The sequence below is a fragment of the Lontra canadensis genome, unplaced genomic scaffold (assembly GCF_010015895.1).
Source record: "Lontra canadensis isolate GAN:19392208 unplaced genomic scaffold, GSC_riverotter_1.0 scaffold37, whole genome shotgun sequence".
Taxonomy (NCBI): domain Eukaryota; kingdom Metazoa; phylum Chordata; class Mammalia; order Carnivora; family Mustelidae; genus Lontra; species Lontra canadensis.
Window position 1 is genome coordinate 810,709 of NW_022631031.1, and position 24,518 is coordinate 835,226.

Sequence of the window (24,518 nt, forward strand, 5' to 3'; positions counted from 1 at the left end):
TTTCCATTTCACTGATGGTTAGTGAGTTGACCATCTTTTCATGTGTCTGTTGGCCACCTATATGCCTTCTTTGGAGGAACATCTGTTCTTATCTTCTGCCCATTTTTTTTTAAGATTTTATTTTTATTTATTTGACAGAGATCACAAGTAGGCAGAGAGGCAGGCAGAGAGAGAGGAGGAAGCAGGCCCCCTGCTGAGCAGAGAGCCTGATGCAGGGCTTGATCCCATGACCCTGGGATCATGACCTGAGCCAAAGGCAGAGGCTTTAACCCACTGAGCCACCCAGGCGCCCCTTCTGCCCATTTTTAATTGGATTATTTATTCTTTTGGTGTTGAGTTTTATGCATTCTATATATTCTTTATATATTTTGGATATTAACCCTTTGTCAAATATATTACTTGCAAATATCTCCTCCCCATCAGTAGGTTGTCATTTTATTTCTTTGATTATTCCCTTTGCTGTGCAGAAGCTTATAATCTCACTTGATTATGATGAATGATTTAACTATATTGGTAGATTCAATTTGTTAATGTGTTGTTGAGGAATTTTGCATCTGTGTTCTTCAGAGATATTGGCTTATAGTTCTTTTTTATTCTCTTTCATTGTAGTGTCATTGTCTGGTTTTGATATCAGGGTAATGCTGGCATCACAGAATGAATTTCTCTACTATTTTTTGGAATAGTTTGAGAATAGGTATTAATGATTCTTTAAATGTTTGGTAAAATTTACATGTGAAGCCATCTAGTCTTGGACTTTTGTTTTTGTTTTGTTTTTAATTATTGATTCAATTTCATTGCTGGTAATTGGTCTGTCAAATTTTCCATTTCCTTCTGATTCAGTTTTGGGAAGTTATATGTTTCTAGGAATTTATCCATTTCTTCTAGATTGCACAATTTGTAGCCATATAATTTTTCATAATATTCTCTAATAATCCATGATGTTGGATTGGTATTTCTCCTTTTTCATTTCTGATTTTGAGTCTTATATTTGTAAGTCTGCCTAAAAGTTTATTAATTTTGTTAATCTTTTCAAAGAACCAACTCCTGGCATCATTGATCTTTTTGGTTTGTTTTTGTTTTTAGTTTCTATTTCATTTATTTCTGCTCTAACCTTTATTATTTCTTTCCTTCTACTGGTTTAGGGTTTTATTTATTCTTCCTTTTCTAGCTCCTTTAGTTGTAAGGTTAGTTTATTTGAGATTTTTCTGGCTTCTTGAGGTAGACTCAGCGGGGAATCTGCTTCTTCCTCTGACCCTCCCCCCTCCTCTCATGCTTTCTCTCTCACTCTCTCTCAAATATATAAGATCTTAAAAAAAAAAAAAAAAAGAAAGTTCTATGTCTTAATTAAGCCCCAATGACTGTTAAAAACTTACAAAATTAAGCCCCTCTGGTTTTCAAATCCAAATGTTATAGGGGTTCATCTTCCCTATGTGAATCCCTTGTGTCTGGGGGCACCTATGGGGGTCTGCTCTTTTCCCTTCTCCATGTTTGCAGTGTCCATCCCTCCCAGAGACAGTCTTGTGGGTCTGTTTGGCTTGTGCCTACATCTCCACCCTTCCTACCATTTTCAATGTGGCCTCTTCCTACCTTTAGATGGTGAGAGTCTGTTCTGCTGATCTTCTGGTCATTTTTCTGGGTTATTTACATTGATGTGGGTGTTATTTAGGTGTATCCACAGGACAGTGTGAGCCTAGGATCCTCCTACTGTGCCATCTTCTCCAGAAGTCAGAGTAGAGAGATTTAGGTTGCAAATTATGTTCTCTTCAAATTTTGAAAAGGCTGTTTGATTGCATTCTAGTTTCCAGTGTCATTATTGAAAAAATCTAGTGTTTTCTTTGTTCTTTGTATTTGAAATGGCTTTTCTGTCTAGAAGATTTTAGACACTTCTTTTTGTCTTTGGTATTCTGAAATTTCAAAATGCCATGCCTTGGTGTCAGAGTTTATGATTTATTGTAATGGGCTCTTGGTCTGTTCTATCAACCTGGAAACTCAGGTCCTTGTTCTGAGAATTATTTCTTAGAAAATTTCTTTTTTTCCTCTTTTTTGGAATTACTACTTTTCAAATATTGGCCCTTTTGGACTATCCTATAGTTTTATTTATTTTTTTTTTCTTTCCTATTTTTCATCTCTGTGGAAATGTCATCATACTTTTATCTCCAAGTCTTGCTCACAGGTTATTTCTGCAACCATAATTTCCAAGAGCTCTTTATGTGCTTTGAATATTATTATTTTAAAAATAGCATCCTATCCTTAATTCATAAATGCAATATTTTCTCTGCCTTTTCGGGGTACTGATTTTTTTTTTTTCTTTTTTGGAAGCTTTCTTCTCTCTGGATTAAATTTGTTTCTCCTAAGTTTCTTTTCTTGTGTTTGACATGTTCTCTTGGTTGTCCTTGCCTATTTCAGAGGAAGGAAACAGGGATGATTGGAGTGTGTGTGTGTGTGTGTGTGTGTGTGTGTGTGTGGCAGGGGGGCTGAAGAGATTGCCAACTTGTAGGCCCCACTGAAGGGTGGCCTGACTTGGCCTATTCTTGGTACTTAGTCTTTCTCTTGGGCTGACGAGATCCCACAGAAAAGTGAGAGAAGAATCTCCAAACTAGAGTGTGTAAGTCCAGCTGTCAGGGCTTTGGGGGTACAGCATGCTGAGTGACTTTCAAATCTCACTGTTCAGTATGGAGACTTTCACTTAATGCCTGTGTTTTAGTATCGTGTCCTGACTGTTACAGTGCAAGCTGTGTATCTGTTCTCCTTCTCCAGAAAGCACTCTAGGCTTCCTCAAAGACTGAGGAGGGACACTTACCCAGTGTTAGATGGAGCTTTCAGCACTATGTTAGCCCCACCTTCACCCCCACTGTGCATGGGGAAACCAATTCATAAGCCTGAGGTTTGTGACACCAATTACGTTGCATCTTGGCTTCATACATTGTCTGTGTTTTGTCCTTCTCAGAGCTCCAACATCAGTCACTACTACCTTCATTTTCTTTCCAAATTCCAAGTTTCTACCCCTTTGGTTCATCTATCCTTATCTTTGCACCTTTATGACTCCTTGTTGTCCAGGCTCTGTTAATGACTTCTTTGAAAGTTTTAGGGAGGAAGGAAAAGAAATCATATGCTTACTCTCCAATCTTTAACTAGACCACCCTATGAATTCTCCTTTGACATTTAAAAAAGATCAACTTTCTTGCAGCTCTAGCGGTCAGAAGGACAGGTGACTAGAACAGTTCTCCTTTACGTTCAAGCTAAGGGAATGTAGACTAAAGTTTTATAATCACCTGCAAGCAAAATTAAAGCCTTCTCTTACTTGTATAATAGACAACCATCAAAAGGAGAAAAATATCTTCTAAACCTAGAAGGAATTAGTCATTTCTCTGGATAAAGAAGAACTTAGGAAAACAGAGTAAAATTTCAGATTCCTTTATAAAAAGAAATTCACATATAATTAAACTGTGTTCCCAGAATTTTGGTTTGTGAAGAAAAGAGGCTTATGTAAGAGGACAGAGGCCTCTTGAGGGAAGCTCCAGTGTAACGTGATGATTATTCTTGTCATTGGCTATTAGATACTTTCAGAAGACATGAAATTAAAGTGGCTCTCATTTAGCCAGTATGCCAGGACAGATACAAAGACTGTTGTAGAACACCATCTGAAAAATATCACCACTGTGGCATTCCAGCTGTACGCATCCCTTCTCTCTGAAATTGCCATTTTCACATGAATAGACACAGACAGTCTGCCCAAAACTGCATGCCTAACTCATTACTGCAGGATGAATGATACTCTGCGATTCCTCCCTGGGGTTGTAGCTAGAATAGATGACTTCTCAAAATTTGCTATATTCCAATGAAGTTTTGTATCCTGAGCTTTCATAAATATTAAGCCCCAAAGTAATACTGATGCTTAAGGGGAAGCAAATTATTATAACCCTGGGATTTTTAAGGCTATCTGCAGGTTGCAATTGTTGACTATGCAGGACATCGTGGAATCTTCCTTTACAAAAACAATGGGTGAGTTTTGGGGTACATTGATTTGACCTCTTCTATCTGACCTTGTTCTAACTCATCTCAAATCTTTACTATATACTGTAATGAGACTAATTTCCCTTAAAACTTGTTTTCATTCCATTTCTCCTTTATTTACAACCATCAAGACAATCTCTGATCATATGAAATCAAAATGTATCTGTCTAGCTTTTAGACTTGCTAACCTCAGCTGCCAGATGGGTTGTTCTCACCGTCCCAGGTCCTCATCCATCGCTATTCTATATAGCCCCCTTTCCCTGGGATTCCCTTTCATTCAGTTTCATATATTTAGCATGTAGTTGTGCCAGGTACAGGGAAGCAAGGAAAAGCCCCTTTCATTTAGAAACTCAAAGTCTCGGGGTACCTGGGTGGTTCAGTGGGTTAAAGCTTCTGCCTTCGGCACAGGTCACGATCTCAAGGACTGAGTTTATAGGTAAGTCTAAGTAGACAGTACTGAGGAAGTTCACAGTGTTGGAGTGGGCAGTATAAAGTCCTAGTCTGAGAGCAGTGTTGTCCAAGCAGTAATCAAACAAATGAGGAAGAGCCAGCCAGAAGGAAGAAGATGGGTATTATGGCATGGGTGAGGAAACCTTATCCTTCCAGGGAGAATATTCTCTACCTTTAAATCTACCCTAAAGATCCCATTCGAGTCTTATCTCCTCTGAGGCTTATTTACTGGTCTCTTGTCTAATACCATGGGAAAAGGAGAGCCATCTTTCCTGTCCTGTTTTTTTCTCCACTGGTGAGGGCCCCTGGGGCTCTCCTAACTTTGGTTTCTTGTGGCCACCTGATTGCTAGATGAGGTAGGGAGAGGAGACACAGTACTTTTAAGCATGAGCCCAATTCCCACTCTTCAGGCAGGGTCACTAGACACTTCAAGTTGGATCTATGGGCACCACCCCTAGCAGAAACTAGATTTTTATTTATTTTTTAATGAACACATCCCTCAGAAGAGTATCATGGATTTGGGGTAAGATCTGGGCATCTCTGGGTACCTTAGTCAAAGACTATAAGTTACATCAGACCCGTAATAGTTCTCATTCGTCCAAGCTCTGTTTGAGCTGGAAGCCTAGAAATAAAATACTCATTAGTCCTCTAGTGTCTTCCACTTTCATCAAGTTCTGCATTATCACAGGCCTTCTCATCAAACACAGCTGCTGTGCAGCTGTCGGCAGTTTTCACAGGAGGCCAAGGCTAGCCTGTGGCCTGACACGGACAGCAGCTATCTGTCATATATTCACTATATGGCGGTGAATGCAGAACTCAAGCTTGCAGGAGATGACTACAGAAAAAACCCAAAGTGCAGGTGAGGAAAGGAAGCACAGTGCTTTTACAGGCCTCCTCGCAGGTGACAAATAATTGATTCTGACAAGGGAGAATCCATATCACAACAAGAAAATCTAAACAAAACAGAGAAATCAACCGCATTTTCCTATGCAAAACACAAAATCAATTTGTGTCTCAAGATGTTTAGTTATCTTCTGCTCAAACTTCTAAAGCTATCTGTTATGCCTGCCATTTGATATGGAATCACTCAAGGCACTGAAAATAAGTTTATAATGTAAAAATGCGGCCCAGATCCATTGCACAGTGCAGACCCATGTTCATCAGCTGCACGAGCTCATTAGATTTGAGATTAGAGGCTTTTTGGTTAGAATTTGCTGGTGATCACTCATTTTGACGTTGTAAACACATGTTTGAAAATTCCACTGTTTTTCTGAGATGTCCTAATAATTACGTATCCATTAGTTTGTTTAGAAAAATTGGCCCTACTGAGCAGTCTATTATCAGCCTGTTCAAAAAAGTTCCTGTGCGGTTCTAATTTAAAATGCAAAAGTTAGATGGTCATATGTGTAGGTTTGAAGTAACACATGCAAAATATGTTGCACAAGCCAGAGTTTTGCCAAGCCCTTCTCTAGCTTGCAAGGTGTAAACAATGGCAACTCAAGAAAGTAAGTACCAACTGTTGGTTAGAATAATTTTGATGTCTGCTTTACACAGTTCTAATTCAGGTTCTTCTTCAGCATTAACACCCTTATTTACATAGCCCTTATAATAATAGCATTACTTACCCTCTCAGTGATATTAATTGGTGGTCTTGAATTTTGAAATCTTTCCCTACCATTCACTTTTTATTTCCTTAAATAAATAGGCTGATTCTATGCCCAAGTCTCCAGGTATATCCCCGTTCACTTAGCCTCTAAGTCTCTACCATTTCCACATTTTCACATAATACTCATTTGCAAGATGAGCCCAAATATCGCCAGGAAATGCCATGAATTTGTCTTTCTTCTCTCTATGTGCAGTCTTTTACTCTTCCTAAATACTTTGCACCTTATTTCCCCTTCTGTATGATATGTATTACTTCGCATCTTACATCATGGTTTTACTCTTCATGTCTTAGTAGACTTTAGCCTGCTGAAGAGTCAGGACTATGTAAAATGTATCCGTATTTTAAAGTCTTCTCCATCTACTAAATTTGCAATTTAAATTTGAATAAATGATGGACAGTAAAAATAGAATGGCTGCTTTTAGAGGCAAAATACAAGGCGAGCACCCAAAGGAGGTTTCTGTTATTCTCTTTAAACTTATTAATTCTCACTTTTAGTTTTCACTAGCCTAATCGTGATGCCCCTCAACTGTTCTTTCATCATCACTAAAGAGACATATGAAAATATTTAACTTGCCTTTCTTGACGGGTTTGTTCCTCAGTAGTTTCCATGGCACATTCCAGAGAATTCTGGAGAGACTGCAGCTGATTCAAGGTCTCCTTCAATAAAAATCGAGTTACAAATTGTTCCAAATTAGAGGCCTCTTGGTAGTCCTAAGGATGAGAGCAAAGGCAATTAGAAGTATGGTAAGCAAGAATATCCAGGAATGGTTTTCCCCCACGTACCCTTCAATTTCAGATTAATCTTCGAGGAGAAATCAGGGACAGAAGACATGTTGACCGTGGAGGTGGGGGCAGTGCTCTACCCGCCCACCAGAAGTTGAACATCAGAGCTGCAGAGGTAACAGGAATATCTAGCTCATCTCCCAGTGCACCTGCCTCAACATTAGGAAAAAGGAAAAAACCCACTGGAATTATGGAACAGACATTGGTAGAAAAGGAAAAGAATATTATCTGGTGAAGAAGGTTGGTAAGTGATTAACTCAGAGTCTGTTCTGTGCTTCATTTAAGTAATGACGATGCCATTGTTTATTTTTTCTGTTATCAACTAAATGTAGTCACGTTTCAGCAATTGGCTTAGTTCCTTCTTGATGTATTTATTATGCCTGCTCTGTATTATACTGAAGCCAAAGGAAATTATGTGTAGTTATCCCCCAATTCAGAAAACGTTAAGCACAGAATATTTAAACAGTTTACTAAATCTGCTTCCGTCCCTCCCTCTGGAACTTACCTGAGCCTCATTTGCATCAGACTCAGCCACAAAAGCACCAGGGATTCAAACAGCCCCAAGTCTACCAGTGATCATCACAAACACCATAGCTATACTTGCCGAGTTTAGTCTCAGGAGACAGGTGGGCTGTGCATGGTGCTATGCTGTTCTTGTCTTCTACAGTCTCAGAGAGAACCAAGAAAGAAAAGAAAAGCAGGCTAGCATGGAAGAAGTGTCAGAGCACTCGTTCAGGTCATGAGACCAGCCAGCCAAACCTGATTTCCCAGAGTATAGGGTGGAGATGATAAATACGAGTTCAGCTAAGAAACACATTGATCTAGCTCTGTCCCTAAATGATTTTTTTTCATGGATGAAAATATAAAACCAAAGGAATAACAGTGACAAGATAATGCTGGAGGTTATGATTGCTGAGGAATCTCAGGTCACGGTTGTAAACCCAGAAAACGAAGACGTAATTATTTAATCTTTCTGGGTCCTAGTTTTCTCATTTACAAATCAGATGATAACTCAGGCATACAGTCCAACTAAAAAATATACTGTGTTTCTACCAACCCTAAATTAGGACATAATGGATCGTGGCCTATTGACAGAAATCACTTTGGGATTTTTCTTCTGGTGCCCCAATCACCTAATGCCATAGAAATCCTCCTTTTGTTTCTACTTTGAAATCATGAAATGTTTCGATCATCAGTTTAAGTCCATTCTCGTAGATGAACACAGGGAATTCTCTATCTATCACATCTAATGATCTGATTTAAACTTAAAGTTTTTTAATGCCTTGAAACTCCACCTAAGAAACTAACCACAAGCTGAAACGTTAGATGCTTAAAATAACCTAAGGATTTCTGTGAGTTAATTCAAGGTAAACATAACCAAATATTTAGTTTCATCAAATAGCTTGCTACTTAATAGCAATAAAAACTTCAAAAAAATTATTCCTCAGTGTGTTTTTAAATTGAGGAAAGCTTTTGTTTTTCTTTTTTTTTTTTTAAGATTTTATTTATTTATTTGACCGACAGAGATCACAAGTAGGCAGAGAGGCAGGCAGAGAGAGAGGGGGAAGCAGACTCCCTGCTGAGCAGAGAGCCCGATGCGAGTCTCTATCCCAGGACCCCAGGATCATGACCTGAGCCAAAGGCAGAGGCTTTAACCCACTGAGCCACTGAGCCATCCAGGCACCCGAGGAAAGCTTTCTTTTGAAAAGAAAATGTGTGACAGAAAAAATGGTGTGCTTGATTTTTTCCCCAGCCATTCGCATTTTGTGAAAGCATATTTTTAAAATAAAATTTATTAAAAAATAAAAATATAAAATGTGTTAAAATATCAAGACAACATATTAATGTAGTCAGAGACGATGCTAATTACATTTGCATCTCGGTATACCTTGTGACTACAGAGAATATTAAAGTTTTACACCTATTTGTAGAGGGCCTGGAAAGTAAAGAAAGCATACATTCACTGAATATTCTCACATTAGCCTCACTCTTTTCTCAGTTAAATGTTAAGTATTTGTCACGTCAGAACTAAAGAACTAATTGCTTATCATCGCAATTAGATTTTAGCTTCCTAGACTCAAAGGTCATGCCTTATATTTCTGTGTGTCTCATGGTGCCCATACCAGATGTGCACTCAATACTTGATTGCAGAGAAACTTCTAAGTCTAAAAATGTAACTGGCTTGACTATTGTGGTCTTACATATCAAGATTTCGGTAATGCCAAAGTTCGATATTTAAGGACAGTTAAAATCCAACAATCGATGACTCCTTGGCGGCAAATTGTTCTTCCACCAAAACTTCTCTCTACTCTGATAGGACTTTGCTATGCTCGTTAGTGATTCTTCAGATAATATTAAAAGATGGCACAACCAGCTAGTACGCTGGATAGAATCACTGATATTTGGATGGACACTGAGAGGGGTGGCAGGCGGGATTAAGGTTTTGGGGCATTCAGTTTTTGGAGTCAATATGAAGATGGGCTGTTAACGTGTTACTTCTTGATCCTAAGGAGAAAAAAAGAGCTTGTTTTCTAATGTTCCTGTTCATCCTTCCAGACTCTGCTCACGGCACTGTCTCTGTAGTGCCTCTCCTTTTCTTGAGCCACCATTTTGCTTCATAGGATTAAGCACATACGTCTTTTCCCTTCTCTGTGCTTCCAGCCAGCGTGCAGAATTTATTATTGTATATTGTAATCTGCTGTCTACTTGCCCATATCCCTCATCCTAGGCCAACTCTTTTAAGATAGGGAATATATCTTGTAATCATCTCTGCCTCCAGAAAGCCCAGAACAGAGCCTGGCTCCATAAACGGAGTAGCTGCCCCATAAATGCTTAAAGGGTATGTGAGCTGCAGGTGTGAGGAGGGGAAATTCAGGCACCAGAGGGCGCATCTGAGCTCCAGAAACTGCTCTTGCCTTCCCCCAGATATCAGCTGCCTGCCTCTGCCCGAGCCCTTGCTGATGGCAGACACTGTTGTCCAGACACTGTCTGCTGATGGCGGACACTGGTCATGTGGGCTCTGCAATAAATGGAAATAAAGCTTTGTTCTTAACAGACTGTCCTCATTTCATTTTCTGGACCATTTGTTAGTCTTCTTCCCTTCCCTTAATCTGAATCCCAAGGTTTAGGACTGCAGACCCAGGTGGCATGAATCCAATCTTCCTTCCCTCCTTCCCTTCTCTCAGATGTGCAGCAGATGTTCCTTTGGAAGGCAGTGGCAAAAGAAGCAGATGGAAAATTAAATAGATAACAAGCTGGAAAATGTCAAAGCATGGCCCTTTCTATTCTCAACGAATGTGTTGGTTCTGCAGGTACAAAAAGGGATCTTTGCATGCTGAACTCCCCAAAACACATGTTCCTGCAGCAAAATCTAGAATTTGAGAGACTGGCAGAAAGAACATCCACTGGTCTACTAAAGCAGTAAAAAACAAAACAAAACAAAACAACACAGTACCTGATATCCAGATTCTGCCACTTTTTTCAGAAACAGTTTAATCCTTTAATGTCCATTAAAAAGGGTATGGGCAAATGAACACTAATAATATATTCCTCAGATCCCAATAACGTTCATTCCTATCATTGATAATTGTCAGTTAAATTAATCTTTACGTGGAAATTGTTGACTAGCATTAATATTTCTGTTTGTGCCTTTGGAAAGCCCGAGTGTGAACATTTCGATCTGCCTATTTCTTTTGTATGGAGCTGGAACAGGGTGAGTATTCATTCGAGTAAAAACCCCAGCATTAGAAGCAGAGCCCTTGGAAAGTCAGGTTTCTTAGGACCCTGCCTGTGCATCTTAACTGTCAGATCATTTCCCAAAAAGCAAGCTCCTGCCCATCTGTGTAATGGAAGAGTGGCGATCCCAGCTATTAAACCACTATGAATCATCTGAGTTAATTAGGAAAATCAGAGCATCAGTCTTCCCTGTTTGTATTTGCCCTACTTGAAAATTAATCAAGTCTGTGACATCCAGTCTCAGCGTCTTCTTGTTTATGAGCTCAGATGCAATCGCATTTAATGGGGGGTACTGCTTCTGACCGCCGTTTGATCTAACCCCTGCAGCTTTCCCTTTTCCTCTGTGAGACAGCTGTGCTGGCTTTTACAACAGGAGAAAATTCACTTTTCCAAAGATAAGGTTATTTCTTTTTCCCTACTCTTCCCCAAACTGTTACTTTTTAAAAATAATAACTGCCTTTCACTGCTTTATCTATGTCCTATTTCTAGTAAACATTCTTAGACTTTCATTTTAAATGACCTTTCTTTAAAGCTGGGAGAATACTATATCAAATTAAAGCCTTAAAAAAAAAATAAAGAACTGGTCCTTAATTCACTCTTAAGAATGGACTGAGGTTAATTACAGATAAGTAGTTAGAAATTTTAGATAGCAGTTCAAGAAATTAAGATATTTTCATGCTGCAGATTCCCAAGGATTATAGGAATTACAGATTTTCAGGTCAGTGAAAGAGGAAACAAGGCTCTAGTTCTGGAATAAAATGTTATTAAATTACCAACAAATTGAAATAATTTTTTAAAAGATTTTAGGTATTCATTTGCAAGAGAGACAGCAAGAGAGGGAACACAAACAGGGGAAGGGAGAGAGCGAGAGGGAGAAGCAGGCTTCCCCTGAGCAGGGAGCCCAATGCGAGGCTCGATCCTAGGACCCTGAGATCATGACCTGAGTCGAAAGCAGATGCTTAACAACTGAGCCACCCAGGTGGCCCCTTTTTATTTCACTTTAAGATTTTAAATTGAAATAATTTCTAAGCCCTATGTTGAGATATTCTTTAGTCTGAAATCAGAAAATACTTTAGAGAGGGGTTCTATCATTTAAGAACTTTACATTGACAAACTCCACTGTAGGGAGCTCATCCTGCATTTATCAAAGACTGATTTCACGTAGGTTTTTTTTTTCCTCTGGCTCCACTTATAGCTCTGTTTCATACCAGGAGACTCTAACAAGAACATATGGCCCCTTGAATGTCTTTGCCTAAAGAATACTCCCATTCTCTTCAGAACTAATCTTCAAACAAATGGAAAATTGGCAAAAAACCCCAAACAAACAAACAAACAAAAAAACCTGGATTTGAATGTGGAAATATAAACAGAGCAAGCCCAAATTTGAGGGTTAATAGCTAACAGATGAAGATCTGGGTTCCATTTATCACATCTAATAACACAGTGTGGTGATTAAGAATCTCGGCTTGAAGACAGTGACACAAGTTACACATATATTCTAATCAGTGTTTATGCCACTCAACAGCAATGTGAGCCTGGAGAACTTTTCAACCTAAGTCCTCGTTTCCCTAACTATAGATAAGAACAGTGGGAATCTCATAAACTTGTGAGGATTGAATGAAATACAGCCTGTAAAGCACATGGTATGATGTCTATCTTATAGTTTCCAATAAATATTCATCATTGCTATCAGCCCACTGAAGGAAGGATATTACAAAATGTAACGAACAGATAATTGGCTCAAATTTCACAAGGCTTGAATGTTGTGGTAACAGTTCACTTCAGAATTTTGCTAGTATAAATATATGCTGGTGTTCAGTGTGTAGCAGGCTCTTCACAAATATTAAATTTTGGAGTTCCTTCTATATATATTTCATTTTTTAAAAAGATTTATTTACTTATTTATGTATTTGAGAGCGAGCGAGTGTGCGTGGGCCGAGGGAGAGGAAGAGAGAAACCCAAGCAGACTCTTTGCTAAACAGGAAGCTCCATGTGGGGCTCGATCTCACCACCTTGAGGATTAGACCTGAGCCAAAACCAAAGCTGGACACTAAACCAACTGTGCCACCCAGGTGCCCCTTTATATATTTTGTATTGCACATTTCCTACCTTGCTTCTTCAGAAAGGTATAACTTTTACACACATATTTCTTACTATACTGAAGCTGTGACCCATGGGATTCAGTCCTTGAGAAGGTCAGTTAAAAATGTGTTCAAGTGCAAAACTAATTAAAAAGTGTTTCTATTCTTGTTTCTCAGCAAAGGTAGTACAGAAGGCCCAATTTATACATCTCAGCTACTTCTTACCTTCCCCTTTATTGCCTCTGCATCCTATAAGCCATAACCTCTTCCATGGTATTTCATTTTCCAGAACCTTCTCAAAATTCCTTCTCAGTCTTTCATTTCATTTTATTTCCTTTTGCTCTTTTGTCTCCCAGGTCTTCATATTTATATTGGCTAAGATTTCTTCCTTCTCCTTAAGCCACTGTAAATTCTGGTTTTATTCATCTAGACCCATTCCCTTATTCTGCATCACAGAAGTGTAGAAACTAGAAAAAGATAGTAACAGGAGGATTTGGGGAAGATGGTCATGTGGGGGGCATAGCTTTTGAAACTCCTGGAATCCTCTCATAGACAGACAAAACAGATAAAAAACAGCAAAAAACCCCCACAGACAACAAATGCAACAAAACTAGATTTCAAGGTAACATTATGAAACTCAAATTACAAGTGGATAAGAACTAAATCACTGACAGCCACAAGATCTGCACTGGATGGCATCACCGGATGTATGGGAAGAAACAAAGGAAGTAATGGGATATATGACAGACCTGAAGACAAGAGAATTCTAAAACAGCCAACAAATATTCACTAGAAAGCACAACTGGCTAACTGGAGAACATCAGCTAAACCCGGAAAGATATTTACCCAAAACTGGATGAATATAAACAGCCTAGGAAAGCCTACAGGGACGGAAACCATGGAGGCCCTGTGAACTCCATTTGTTTTTAAGATTTTTAAAATTAATTAATTAATTTATAGCACAAGCAGGGGGAGGGCAGCGGGAGAGAAAGAAAGAGAATCCCAAGCAGCCTCTGCACTGAACCCAATGTGGGGCTCAATTTTGTGACCCTGAGATTATGATCTCAGGTGAAATCAAGAGTCTACAACTCAGCCAACTCAACAAACCAGGGACACCTACCCTGTGAACTCTTAAATTCAACTAGCTAATACTGCATGCTAGGAGGGCTAGCTGAAGGGAAACTGCTGGGAGTCAAACCAAAGCTGAACAGGACACGGTCACAGAGATAAAGAAAAGAAGATTCGGTTAAAAGTAGGGGATGGGCAGAGAGCCAGGAACTCTCAGAAGGAAAGTTACTGTATTTTTTTAATACCACAAGACAACCACCTACACGGGAGCTGTGTGAAGCTAGAAAAAATACTCTGAATACAGCTATCTTTGAAAAATTCAGGGAATTAGTATTTTTTTAAATCGGGCAACAGAAAACTATTAAGGTTAAATTCTATATATTGTTATAAGAGAAAGGATATTGATGGGCAGAACACCATTCCTGCAGACAATGAAAGCACACCAGAAAGAAAAAGCTCACAAAACAGATCAAAAGTATAACCAAGTATTTTAAAACGAGCTAAAAGACATTGAGAAAAGAAACTGAAGATAGAAAAGAACAACATGAATGAGAGATTAGCTCAGAAACAAGGTGACAAAATTCAGACAAGAGTTAGAGAAGGAAATTATTTCAGAAATGAAATCTAAATCAGAAGGAACACAAGAATACATACACATTACAGGTAATACCTCAACAAATGAAAATGAAAAAGTGGCAGTCCTTAAAAATCAAAAGGAAATAAAGAAAAGTAAAAAGACTGGAGAAGGCATAACAAATATTGTAGACAAGGAATACTCAACACATTTATAATAGAGTTTTAAGGAGTTAGAGAAATCATCAAAAGAACAATACCAATACTAGAAGCCATTATTCCAGAATGCTTTTCTGAAATAGAAAGATTGAAAGTAGGTATGCAAAGTGTGAAAAATGAAATAAAATGAAGTCACTTGTATCATTTTAGAATGCAGCCAGGCCATCAAGTCTTACACATGACCTCACTGATGGAACCGTGAACTTTTAAATTGGGCCAAACCTCTGATCAAGGACTCTGCAAGAACACCAGTCACTTGCCACAGTAAGAGACTTTTGCTTAGTGATAGCCTCAGCAACTAATTATGTTTAGGCAAGGTTAGTGTTCTGTCCCCATCAGCAAGCAAAATTCTTTGTAAACAACTTACAGGGGCATTCTCTTTTTGTCTTTAAAAATCCCTGATTTTTGCTCCCCAGTGAGACACTATTTGGATTGCTGCCCAAATCTGTGCACCTCAAATGGCAGTTCTATGTTGCCAAATAAATGCTTTTGCTTAATTTCTGCCTCTTGACAATTTTCAGATTGAAAAAAGCACACCACATACCTAAGAAAATCAACTCAGAACCAACATCAAGACATATTTCTGTAAAATTTTGGGGTTTTAAAAGACAAAGGAAAAAATTCCTTGTGTACTTAGACGTAAAGAGCAAATGGCTTATGGGGCAAAAACTAAACAAAACAAAAACTTAAAAACTGGATTATCGTGAGACTTCCCTAAAGAAAACTTTTTCTGTCAGAAGAATGTGAATTGAGGGCACATGGGTGGCTCAGTGGGTTAAGCCTCTGCCTTCAGCTCAGGTCATGATCCCAGGGTCCTGGGATGGAGCCCCGAATAGGGCTCTCTGCTCAGCAAGGAGCCTGCTTCCACCTCTCTCTCTCTCTGCCCGCCTCTCTGCCTGTCGAATAAATAAATAAAATCTTTAAAAAAAAAGAAGAAGAAGAACGTGAATTGAACCATGAGAAGGCACTCAGCAAAATCTAGACCATGAGCACCTCTAAATGATAGCTGAGTAACCTGGAAATTAAAAGACGTGTTAACACACATAAAAATGGGCACGACTAAACTATAGATTTTAGAGATGAACATTTGTGTGATGAAACCACAATAAGATGGAAGGAAATGATTACTAGAGGAATCTGTTTAGTCATTATATCCAGGGGGAGAGAAGGTAATTGGAACAAGGCACATGGAAGGGCGGGGAAAGCTGGTAGGTTTGTTTAGTTTCTTGCTCTTGGTGGTGGTTTAAAAAGTGTTTTGCCTATAATCATTAAGTTCTACACGTGAATGGTGTGACTTTCCTCCTTTTCATTTTATTTTTACAGAGTTTAAGATACGTGTAGGAGCTAGCCTGGTAGAGATACACTATCCTCATATTTTTGAGACACTGTGGGAGTAGACAGATAAGGGCTATAAAATACAGGAGTCTTTGGCAGGCAGTGGGACAAGAAAATCTGTAAACACTTCCAAATTAGTAATTTTTATCACCTCTCATATACTATCTTCTCAACTGCTAGCCTGTGTTTTTCTGGAGTGTAACATAGAACCAAATGTTAAATTTTTTTCAGCATGAAGAGCACAGAGCTATATTTACACATAATTTGGGCTAAATTTATGTTTGTTGATGTTGATAATAAAATATTATCAAAATTTCTTCCCCTAAATATGCGGCTTTCCACCTTATTGCTCACACACTTTTCTCTGAACAACATTTTAAGCACCTACTACCTCAAGGGTAACACACACTTGTAATTTGACTCCTCCTAACCAGCGTATGCGTCAGATGGATAGTTCTATTTTAACCACAATCTTAAAATATGTTGAGTTAGTATGTCTAAGTTACTGAATTTGTCAGAGACAAATACATCTTCAAAACATCATTTATGATCTTTCAACTTTCAAAGACATATCCTTGTCTTTGATCTAAACAAACCCTATGACATTGGAATAATCAAGTACTAAAATATTAGGAGCACTTCCAAACAGCATAATGTATGGGAAAATAATAGATACTTGATATATATGAGCATGGACACATTTTTGGATTTAATTTGCCTTTATGGCTCACTTATGAATAAAATACCAAAACATTCCAATAAATTTTTGTTCAGGAAAAAATATTCCTGGGAATAGTAACTTCTTCAGAATAACAAATAGGCAAGGATTTTTGCCAGTCTTAAAAAATAAAAATATATTTCATCAAATATGAAGTACTATTAATTATGAAATGTATTTTTTATATTTTATATGCCACTAGGAAATAAAAATATCTGCAATTCAGTTTTACACACCATTAAGTACAAGATGCATCCCAATTTCATACATTAAAATGTAAAAACGGATGCATCTTAGAAATTGATGAAATAAGGGGTTTTGCTACATTTCAATATGGCAATGACTAACAACAAGAAATAGACAATCTCTTTGTACCTATAATTTCATACTTTATGTCTTTCACATTTAAAAATTTTTTTTTTAAAGATTTTATTTATTTGAGAAAGAGAGTGCATACATGCTCAGGGGAGGGGGCTGAGGGCAGAGGGAGAAGCAGACTCCCCTGTTGAGCAGAGACCACAAGCTGGGGTCCAATCCCAGGACCCTGAGATCATGACCTGAGTTGAAGGCAGCTGCTTACCTGACTGAGCCACCCAAGCACCCCTTTCACATTTTAAAGTCTGGAATGTTATATTGAGAGACAATACTAAACATTTCTATGTGTTCAAGAAAATGACAGGTCAATGTAAGAAGAAACTGGGTATGAGCTGAAATCATAGCTATAGCATGCCTTTCTTAAAATTGGGTCTATGCCAAGGTCTTATGGCTTGCTTTCGAAATATCTAGATAGGCTTACTCAAAATCTTCATTTGCATCCTGAAGAATAAGTTAAGCATTCATGGTGGAAGTGTTTCTATGGTACAAAGTAACTACAATAATGCAGCCTGCTGTCACATACACAAACATCCGGGGTGGATTACAACTAGTAAAGACCCCCTAATTTCTAGGTGATTAACAACATACAGCACACGGGAAACTATACAGGGAACACACATAAGAGGGGATTATAAAAATCTACCTATATTCTCCTTTGTAAAAAGGTCTTCTAGATGATTACACAGATGATTTACAATCAGTTCTGAATATCTTATTTTCAAACTGGTAAATTGGAAGGTAATATTTACATTAGAAATCTCCTGGAAGCTCCACTTTTGGCAACAGAATTTGTTAAACTTCCTAAAAAACACTTCTTTTACAAAAATATTAAAGTATGACAAGTATTTTAAATGCATAGCAGAGCTTCTAAGAAAGAAAACAAAACAAAACCTCAGCAATGCCCAAAATGAACAGGAAACAGACACACAGATTATAATGCTGTAATCTAGCACCGAAATCCTTGTTATCCTGTAAGCATTTTCTTGAGCCAGAAGCTTCAAGGTTCAGATTATAATTTTGGGGGGAGATAAGATGAGCCAAAATGAAGAGATGAAAGGAACACACAAAGGAACATTATCCACAAACAAAGAAAGATGACAAATTGTCTCAGGTTTAGCTATGGGTACAAAAAATTATTGAACGCTTATAACCAAAGCTTGGTCCAATCAGAGCTGGACATTCAATTCCTTTAGCTGCATGATGCAGGGGATCCCTAAACTGAGAGACTAACTTAAAATAGTTCTCTATTAGTAATATCCTGGGGCACCTGTCATAAACCAAAAAATATATTCTTTAGGAAATATATCATCAAACCACATTTCTCAGAATAGCCAATGTTCACAGCTTAAAAGTTCCATCTAACATGTATCCATATTGCACAAAGAGTAAAAGAATCATAAAAAAGAGTTCATAGAAACATGCTTTAGTGCTCAAAGAAAAAAAAAAAAGTAACTGAAACATGAGAGAGGAAATAGAGACTATAACAGAAGGCCAGGCAGATTTCAAAAGAAGCAATATGAACTTGAAAAAAAAAAAAAAAAAGGACTGAAAAGCTCAAAAGACAGATTAAATATCAGATTAGATACAGATAAGGAGAGAATTAGGGAATTAGAATATAAATCTGAAGTAATTATCCAAAAAGAAGCACAAAGATGGACAATATGTGATAGAAGAGATAGAGAAAATGAGAGGGCCTAACCTTCTACAGAGTTCTCAGAGGTGAAGAAAGAGGCCACAGCTGACAATTGTGCAGCATTGAACACAGCTATGGATCTCTGATTCAGGAAACACAGCAGATGCAAGTAGCATAATTAAAAAAGAAGTTAGCACTTAGATGCAATATAATAAAACTTCTGAAATAATAGAGTACTAATATTTTTTTTCTCTTCCCTCTTGAGAAACCTGAAGCTGACACAACATGAATGAACCCTTGTTCCAGCTCCCTCTGGACATGTGGCTGTTACCCCTGGCAGACGTGCTCTTCCACCTGCCATCAGGCAGAGAAGTGGTAGTCATAGACTCTCTCATCTTTCGAGTTCACCACAAATATGTGGTGAATCTCTCTCAAAGTCCCTTAAACTCCAACTTTGGAGTGATCAATATTCTTCATGGGTCCTTTGAAGTCCTCCACTAGCTTGGACAAATCATCTGAGACTGCACTTTAGAACTTTCAGCAAATAAAGAGGTTTCAGTGATTTTTCACAGGCTATATTGGACTTTCCTCTGCTCCCTTTTGAAGGTACTGGTCCTATATTTTTGCCCTTTTTTTCTATTATGTGTTCTGGTTTTTCCTTCTTGATTTATAAAACTCTTTTAAATGTTCTTAATACCAGTATTTGACAGATGAGTTTGACAAATGCATTTTCCTGTTTTTCATTTTCTTTTCAAATTCTAAGCCCTATCTTTTGAATTAAAGATGCTCCTGATTTTAATAAACTTAAAGTGCTCAGTTATACCACGTCAGAGATACATTATTGTGTTCTGTATCTTGTTTATGGAATCCTTCTTGAGGCCAAAGTTAAATTTTCTAATATAAAAAAACTTTTCAATCTTTATTCTCCTTCCATACATTTTTTGCCAGGCCTATCACAAGTTAGGTTTCTATAGATCTCCTAACTATGGATTCATAAATCTGATTTTTAAAAAATTTTTTTCCTGCTAAACTCTCTTATTCATCTTCTAGAACTCTGATTCTATGTTGCAGCTTCTCACTCTGTTCCTTGTCTCTTAATCTTTTATATTTTCTAGATCTTTGTTTTTCTGAGCCACATTGTGTGTGACATCTTCAGTTCTGTCTTCAAGTTTTCTTGTTCTCTTCCTTCTATATCTAATCTGCTAAATGGTATCCTAATGTATTAATTTCAGTTATTATGTATTTTTGACTCATACCTATTTTTTGTTCTTTCTCAAATTTTCTTGGTCTTTTTTCGTATACTCCTGCTCAATTTCTCCAATTTTTAACCACAACATGTATTTATATGTATTTATATTTTAACAATTTTACCCCCTATATGATATTTTCAGTGTATAAGGTTTTGAACTGTGTGTTGAGATTTTTAAATAATATCAGCTCATATTATTCGCAAGATTAATCTTTGAAACCTGTTGGACAAGATTAAGAGGATTCAAAGAGGATTTGATTTTACTTTGGTCTTGTTCCTGGGGGCACCTTATGATAATTTTAAATTAAATTCTTGGTTTGAGGCTATTCTCACTAAAGTTTAAATTTGGCTTGAAAATTCATAAGGAAGGGCTGAGTTATAGTTATAATTCTCAGTTACCCTTTGTTTATTTGGTGCTCAGTAGCATTAGGGGTAATTTTCCTTGTCGTGAAGAGTGAAACCCTTTGGGTTCCAAGTTTATACAGTTGATTGATCTCTTGTTGGAATCCTTACCATGGAGATAGGACTCTCCTTGGAGAGCCTCCTTGGGAGCATAGCGAGGCTTTTACCCTTACCCATGGTGTTCTGAGAGTCTTAAAAACTAAAATTGAAGGTCACTGGATTAAAGCCAGCTTCCCTGTACTGATTATTGCTTTGAGATCCCTCTTTCATTTAGATATTGGCCTATTAGAACTCTTTACTTTCTTTCCAGGTAATTGATACATTAAGGAATTTAAAAATATATATTATGTCCATCATTTTTGTTATGTTTAAATAGAGGATTATTCAAGGAATCTATTACCCCAACACTACCACAACAGATATAGCTTATTATTTTCTATGAATTACTTTATATAAATTTCAAAAACTTGCCAAAAGAGATTAAGGTCTTAAAGTAACATGACCTAGTAGGTAAGTTTTGACGGTTTTGTTCATGAGTGAGTAATAATTTATCCATGGGGAAAAAATTAACAAAAACTGAATGTATTTTTTTAAAGATCTATATAAGAGACAGAGACAGAGAGAGGGGGAGAGAGAGAGCATGAGCAGGGGGAAGGGCAAAGGGAGAGGGAGAAGCAGACTTCCCACTCACTGAGCAGGGAGCCTAATGTGGGATTCAGCGTCAGGATCCTGGAATCACGACCTGAGTCAAAGTCAGATGCTTAACTGACTGAGCCAACCAGACATCCCCAAACCAACTCTACTTTAAACATCTTCTGAATTTTATCATAAAAACCTACACTTCTAGATCAAAGTGGCTGAAAAGTGAGGACATGTTTTCTGTAGATACAGCTATATCAAATTTTTAAATTAAAAAATGAATAACTTACTTTCAAAGTAACAATTTGTTCACTACACATAAAAAAAATACAGATAAGCAATACAACATGTTAAAATGACTATTCTAGGACTTCTGGGGAAGATGGCAGAGTAGGAGGACCCCAAACTCACCTCATCCCACAGACACAGCAAAGTAACACTCACATCAGTACAAATAATCCAAAAAACAACCTGAAGACTGGCAGAATAAACTATGCACCTAAATGAAGAGGAGGGCACTCTGAAGAGGGCTGGGAGGGCAGAGACAGTGGGAAGCAAAACCCTGTGGGTCTGGCCACTCCAGGGAGGAGGGAGGGAACAATGGGTATGCAGAGGGATAAGAAAGCATGGGGAAGATGGATTCCCTCAGAATTTGGCTTGGAAAATCAGTGGGGACTAATTTTGAATTCTTACAACAAGCAGGACTTAAAGCCTAGAATGTTTAAAAAGTCAGTAGGCTCAGTTCTTGGAGAACCCAGAGGGTCATAGGAAGCTGAGCCCCCGTCTTTAAAAAGATACGACAACAAATAGGCCTACTGAAATACAGCACAGAAGCAGCAGTCTGAAAAATGCCTGGGGTACACAGGAGGGAGGTTAGTTACTAATCTCAGAGTTTGCTACGGGTCTTCTCTAGGAACAAAAAAGATGGAAAGCAGCATTTCCTTCCCAGACCCCCGGCATGGTCCTGGCATTCATTACCTAACTTGTTTACACCATGCTCTACCCCTCACCAACTAGGCCTGCCTCAGTATTCACACTGTCCCCTCCCCTAGAAGACAGGCACAAACCTTGCCAACACTGTCTCCTTACCTCCCACAGAGGATGCAACACCTTGTTAAAACACTTCCTGTCTGCACTTCGTAGTGTGACTCAGCTGTCAGGTCTCCCCAGTAGCTGCATGTCCCCAGTGGTAAAGGACCAGCACATGCAGCCTGCAGTACCCACACATACCAACACACATATCACAGAGCACCTTGGCTGTATGGGTCTCCATAGTGATCAGGCCTACACTGTAAAGAGGACCAGTGCTGGGGCACCTGGGTGGCTCAGTCAGTTAAGCGTCTACCTTCAGCCCGGGTCATGATCCCAGAGTCCTGATATCGAGCCCGACTTTGGGCTTCCTGATCAGCAGAGAGTCCGCTTCTCCCTCTTCCTCTGCCCTTTCCCCTGCTTGTGCTCTCTCTCTCTCTCTCTCACAAATAAATTTAAAAAAAAAAAAAAAAAAAAAAAAAAAAAAAAAAAGACCAGTGCTACCTTGTTGAAAGTGCCTGCCCTGCCCACTACTTTCAAGAGCAAAAGACACAGCTAACTTTCCTAACAAACAGAAACAGATATAGATATTTGGGCAAAACACAGACATAGAGACATATGTTCCAAATCAAAGAAAAGAGAAAATCACAGCAAGAGACTAAGCAAAATGGAGATAAGTAATATGCCTAATTGAGAATTTAAAGTAATGGTCATAAAGATACTCAATGGACTTCAGAGTGGAGGACAACAATGAGACCCTCAACACAGAGATAAAAAAGAATGAATCTGAGATGAAGAACATACTAACTGAAATTAAAACTACACTTGATGGAATAAATAGCAGGCTAGAGGAAGCAGAGGAATGAATTAATGACCTAGAAAACAGTAATGAAAAGTAATCAAGCTGAGTAAGTGAGAGGAAAAAAGAATTATGCAAAATGAGAATAGACTTAGGGAAATCAGCGACTCCATCAAGCATAATGACATTCATATAATAGAGATCCCAGAAGTGGAAGAAAGAGAAAAGGGGATAGAAAATTCATTTTAAGAAATAATACCTGCAGACTTCCCTAATCTGGGGAAAGAAACACATATCCAGATCCAACAGGCATTGCGGTGCTCCAACAAAATCACTCCAAAATCACACAAAGACACATAGTATTTAAAATGGCAAAACGTAGGTATAAAAAATTTAAAAGCAGCAAGAGAAAAGCAGACAGTTACTACAAGGGAACTCCCATAATGCTATCAATGGATATAAGCAGAAATATTGCAGCCCAGAATAAAGTGGTATGATAACATTCAAAGTGCTGAAAAGAAAGATCTACACCCAAGAATGCTCTATCCAGCAAGGCTATTGTTCAGAATAAAAGGAGAGATAAAGAGTTTCTCAGACAAAAGTGAAAGTAGTTCATGACCATTAAACCAGCCCTACAGGAAATATTAAAGGGGACTCTTTGAGTGAAAAGGAAAGACTGTAACTGAGAGTATGAAAAGTAGGAAACATGGAATTAGTAAAAATAAGTATTTCTGCAAAATTTAGTCAAGAGATTAAAAAAAAAAGAATGTAAAATATAACACCATCTACCTAAAACATAACAGGGAGAGGAGTAAAGTATGGGTTCAAACATAAGTGACCATCAACTTCATATAGATTGCTATACAAAGAAGATGTTATATACAAACCTAATGGTAAACACAAATGAAAAACCAGTAAGAGATATGCAAAGAATAAAGAGTAGAAGTAATCTAAGTATATCATTAGAGAAAGCCAGCATACCATGAAAGAAAGCAAGAGAAGAAAAGAACAGAGAAAAACTACAAAAACAATTATAGAACAAGTAATAAAATGGCAATAAATATGTATTTATCAATGATTATTTTGGGGGTGCCTGACTGGCCCAGTGAGTTAAACATCCAAATCTTGATTTTGACTCAAGTCATGATCTCAGGTTTGAGCCCTATGTAGGGCTTGGCATGGAGCATGGAGCCTTGCTTCAGATTCTCTTTCTCCTTCTCCCTCTGCCCCTCCCCACTTCACACTCTCTCTTCAAAAAAAAAAAAAAAATTATGTTTAATGTAAATGAATTAAAGGCTCCAATCAAAAAACATGGAGTGACACAGTGGAAGAAAAAAAAAACAAAAAACAAAAAACCAAGACCCATCTATATGATGCCTACAAGGGACTTATTTCAGACCTAAAGAAATAGATTGAAAGTGAGGAGATGGAGAAACACTTATTATGCAAATGGATGTGAAAAAAAAAACAATAAGGGTAGAAATATTTATGTCAGACAAAATAGACTTTAAAACAAAGATGGTAACAAGAGACAAAGACAGATACTATATAATAAACAGGAAACTCCAATGAAAAGATATAACAATTGTAAATAGTTATATAGGGGCTTCTGGGTGGCTAGGTTGGTTAAGCACCTGCCTTCAGATCAGGTCATGGTCCCAGGGTCCTGGAATGGAGCCCCATGTCAGGTACGCTGCTCAGCAGGGGAATATGCTTCTCCTTTTCCCTCTGCCTGCTCGTGTGCTCACTC

General features: G+C 38.0%; 1 protein-coding gene across 1 annotated transcript in view; it reads right to left on the reverse strand.

The window, feature by feature from the left end:
- The window catches only part of NECAB1 (N-terminal EF-hand calcium binding protein 1), a 192,228-nt gene that overhangs the window by 43,691 nt on the left and 124,019 nt on the right, over window positions 1-24,518 (reverse strand). Inside the window, exon 6 of the mRNA XM_032869069.1 lies at window positions 6,705-6,841. Coding sequence (XP_032724960.1) covers window positions 6,705-6,841 — 137 coding nt within the window. The remainder of the gene's footprint in view (window positions 1-6,704; window positions 6,842-24,518) is intronic.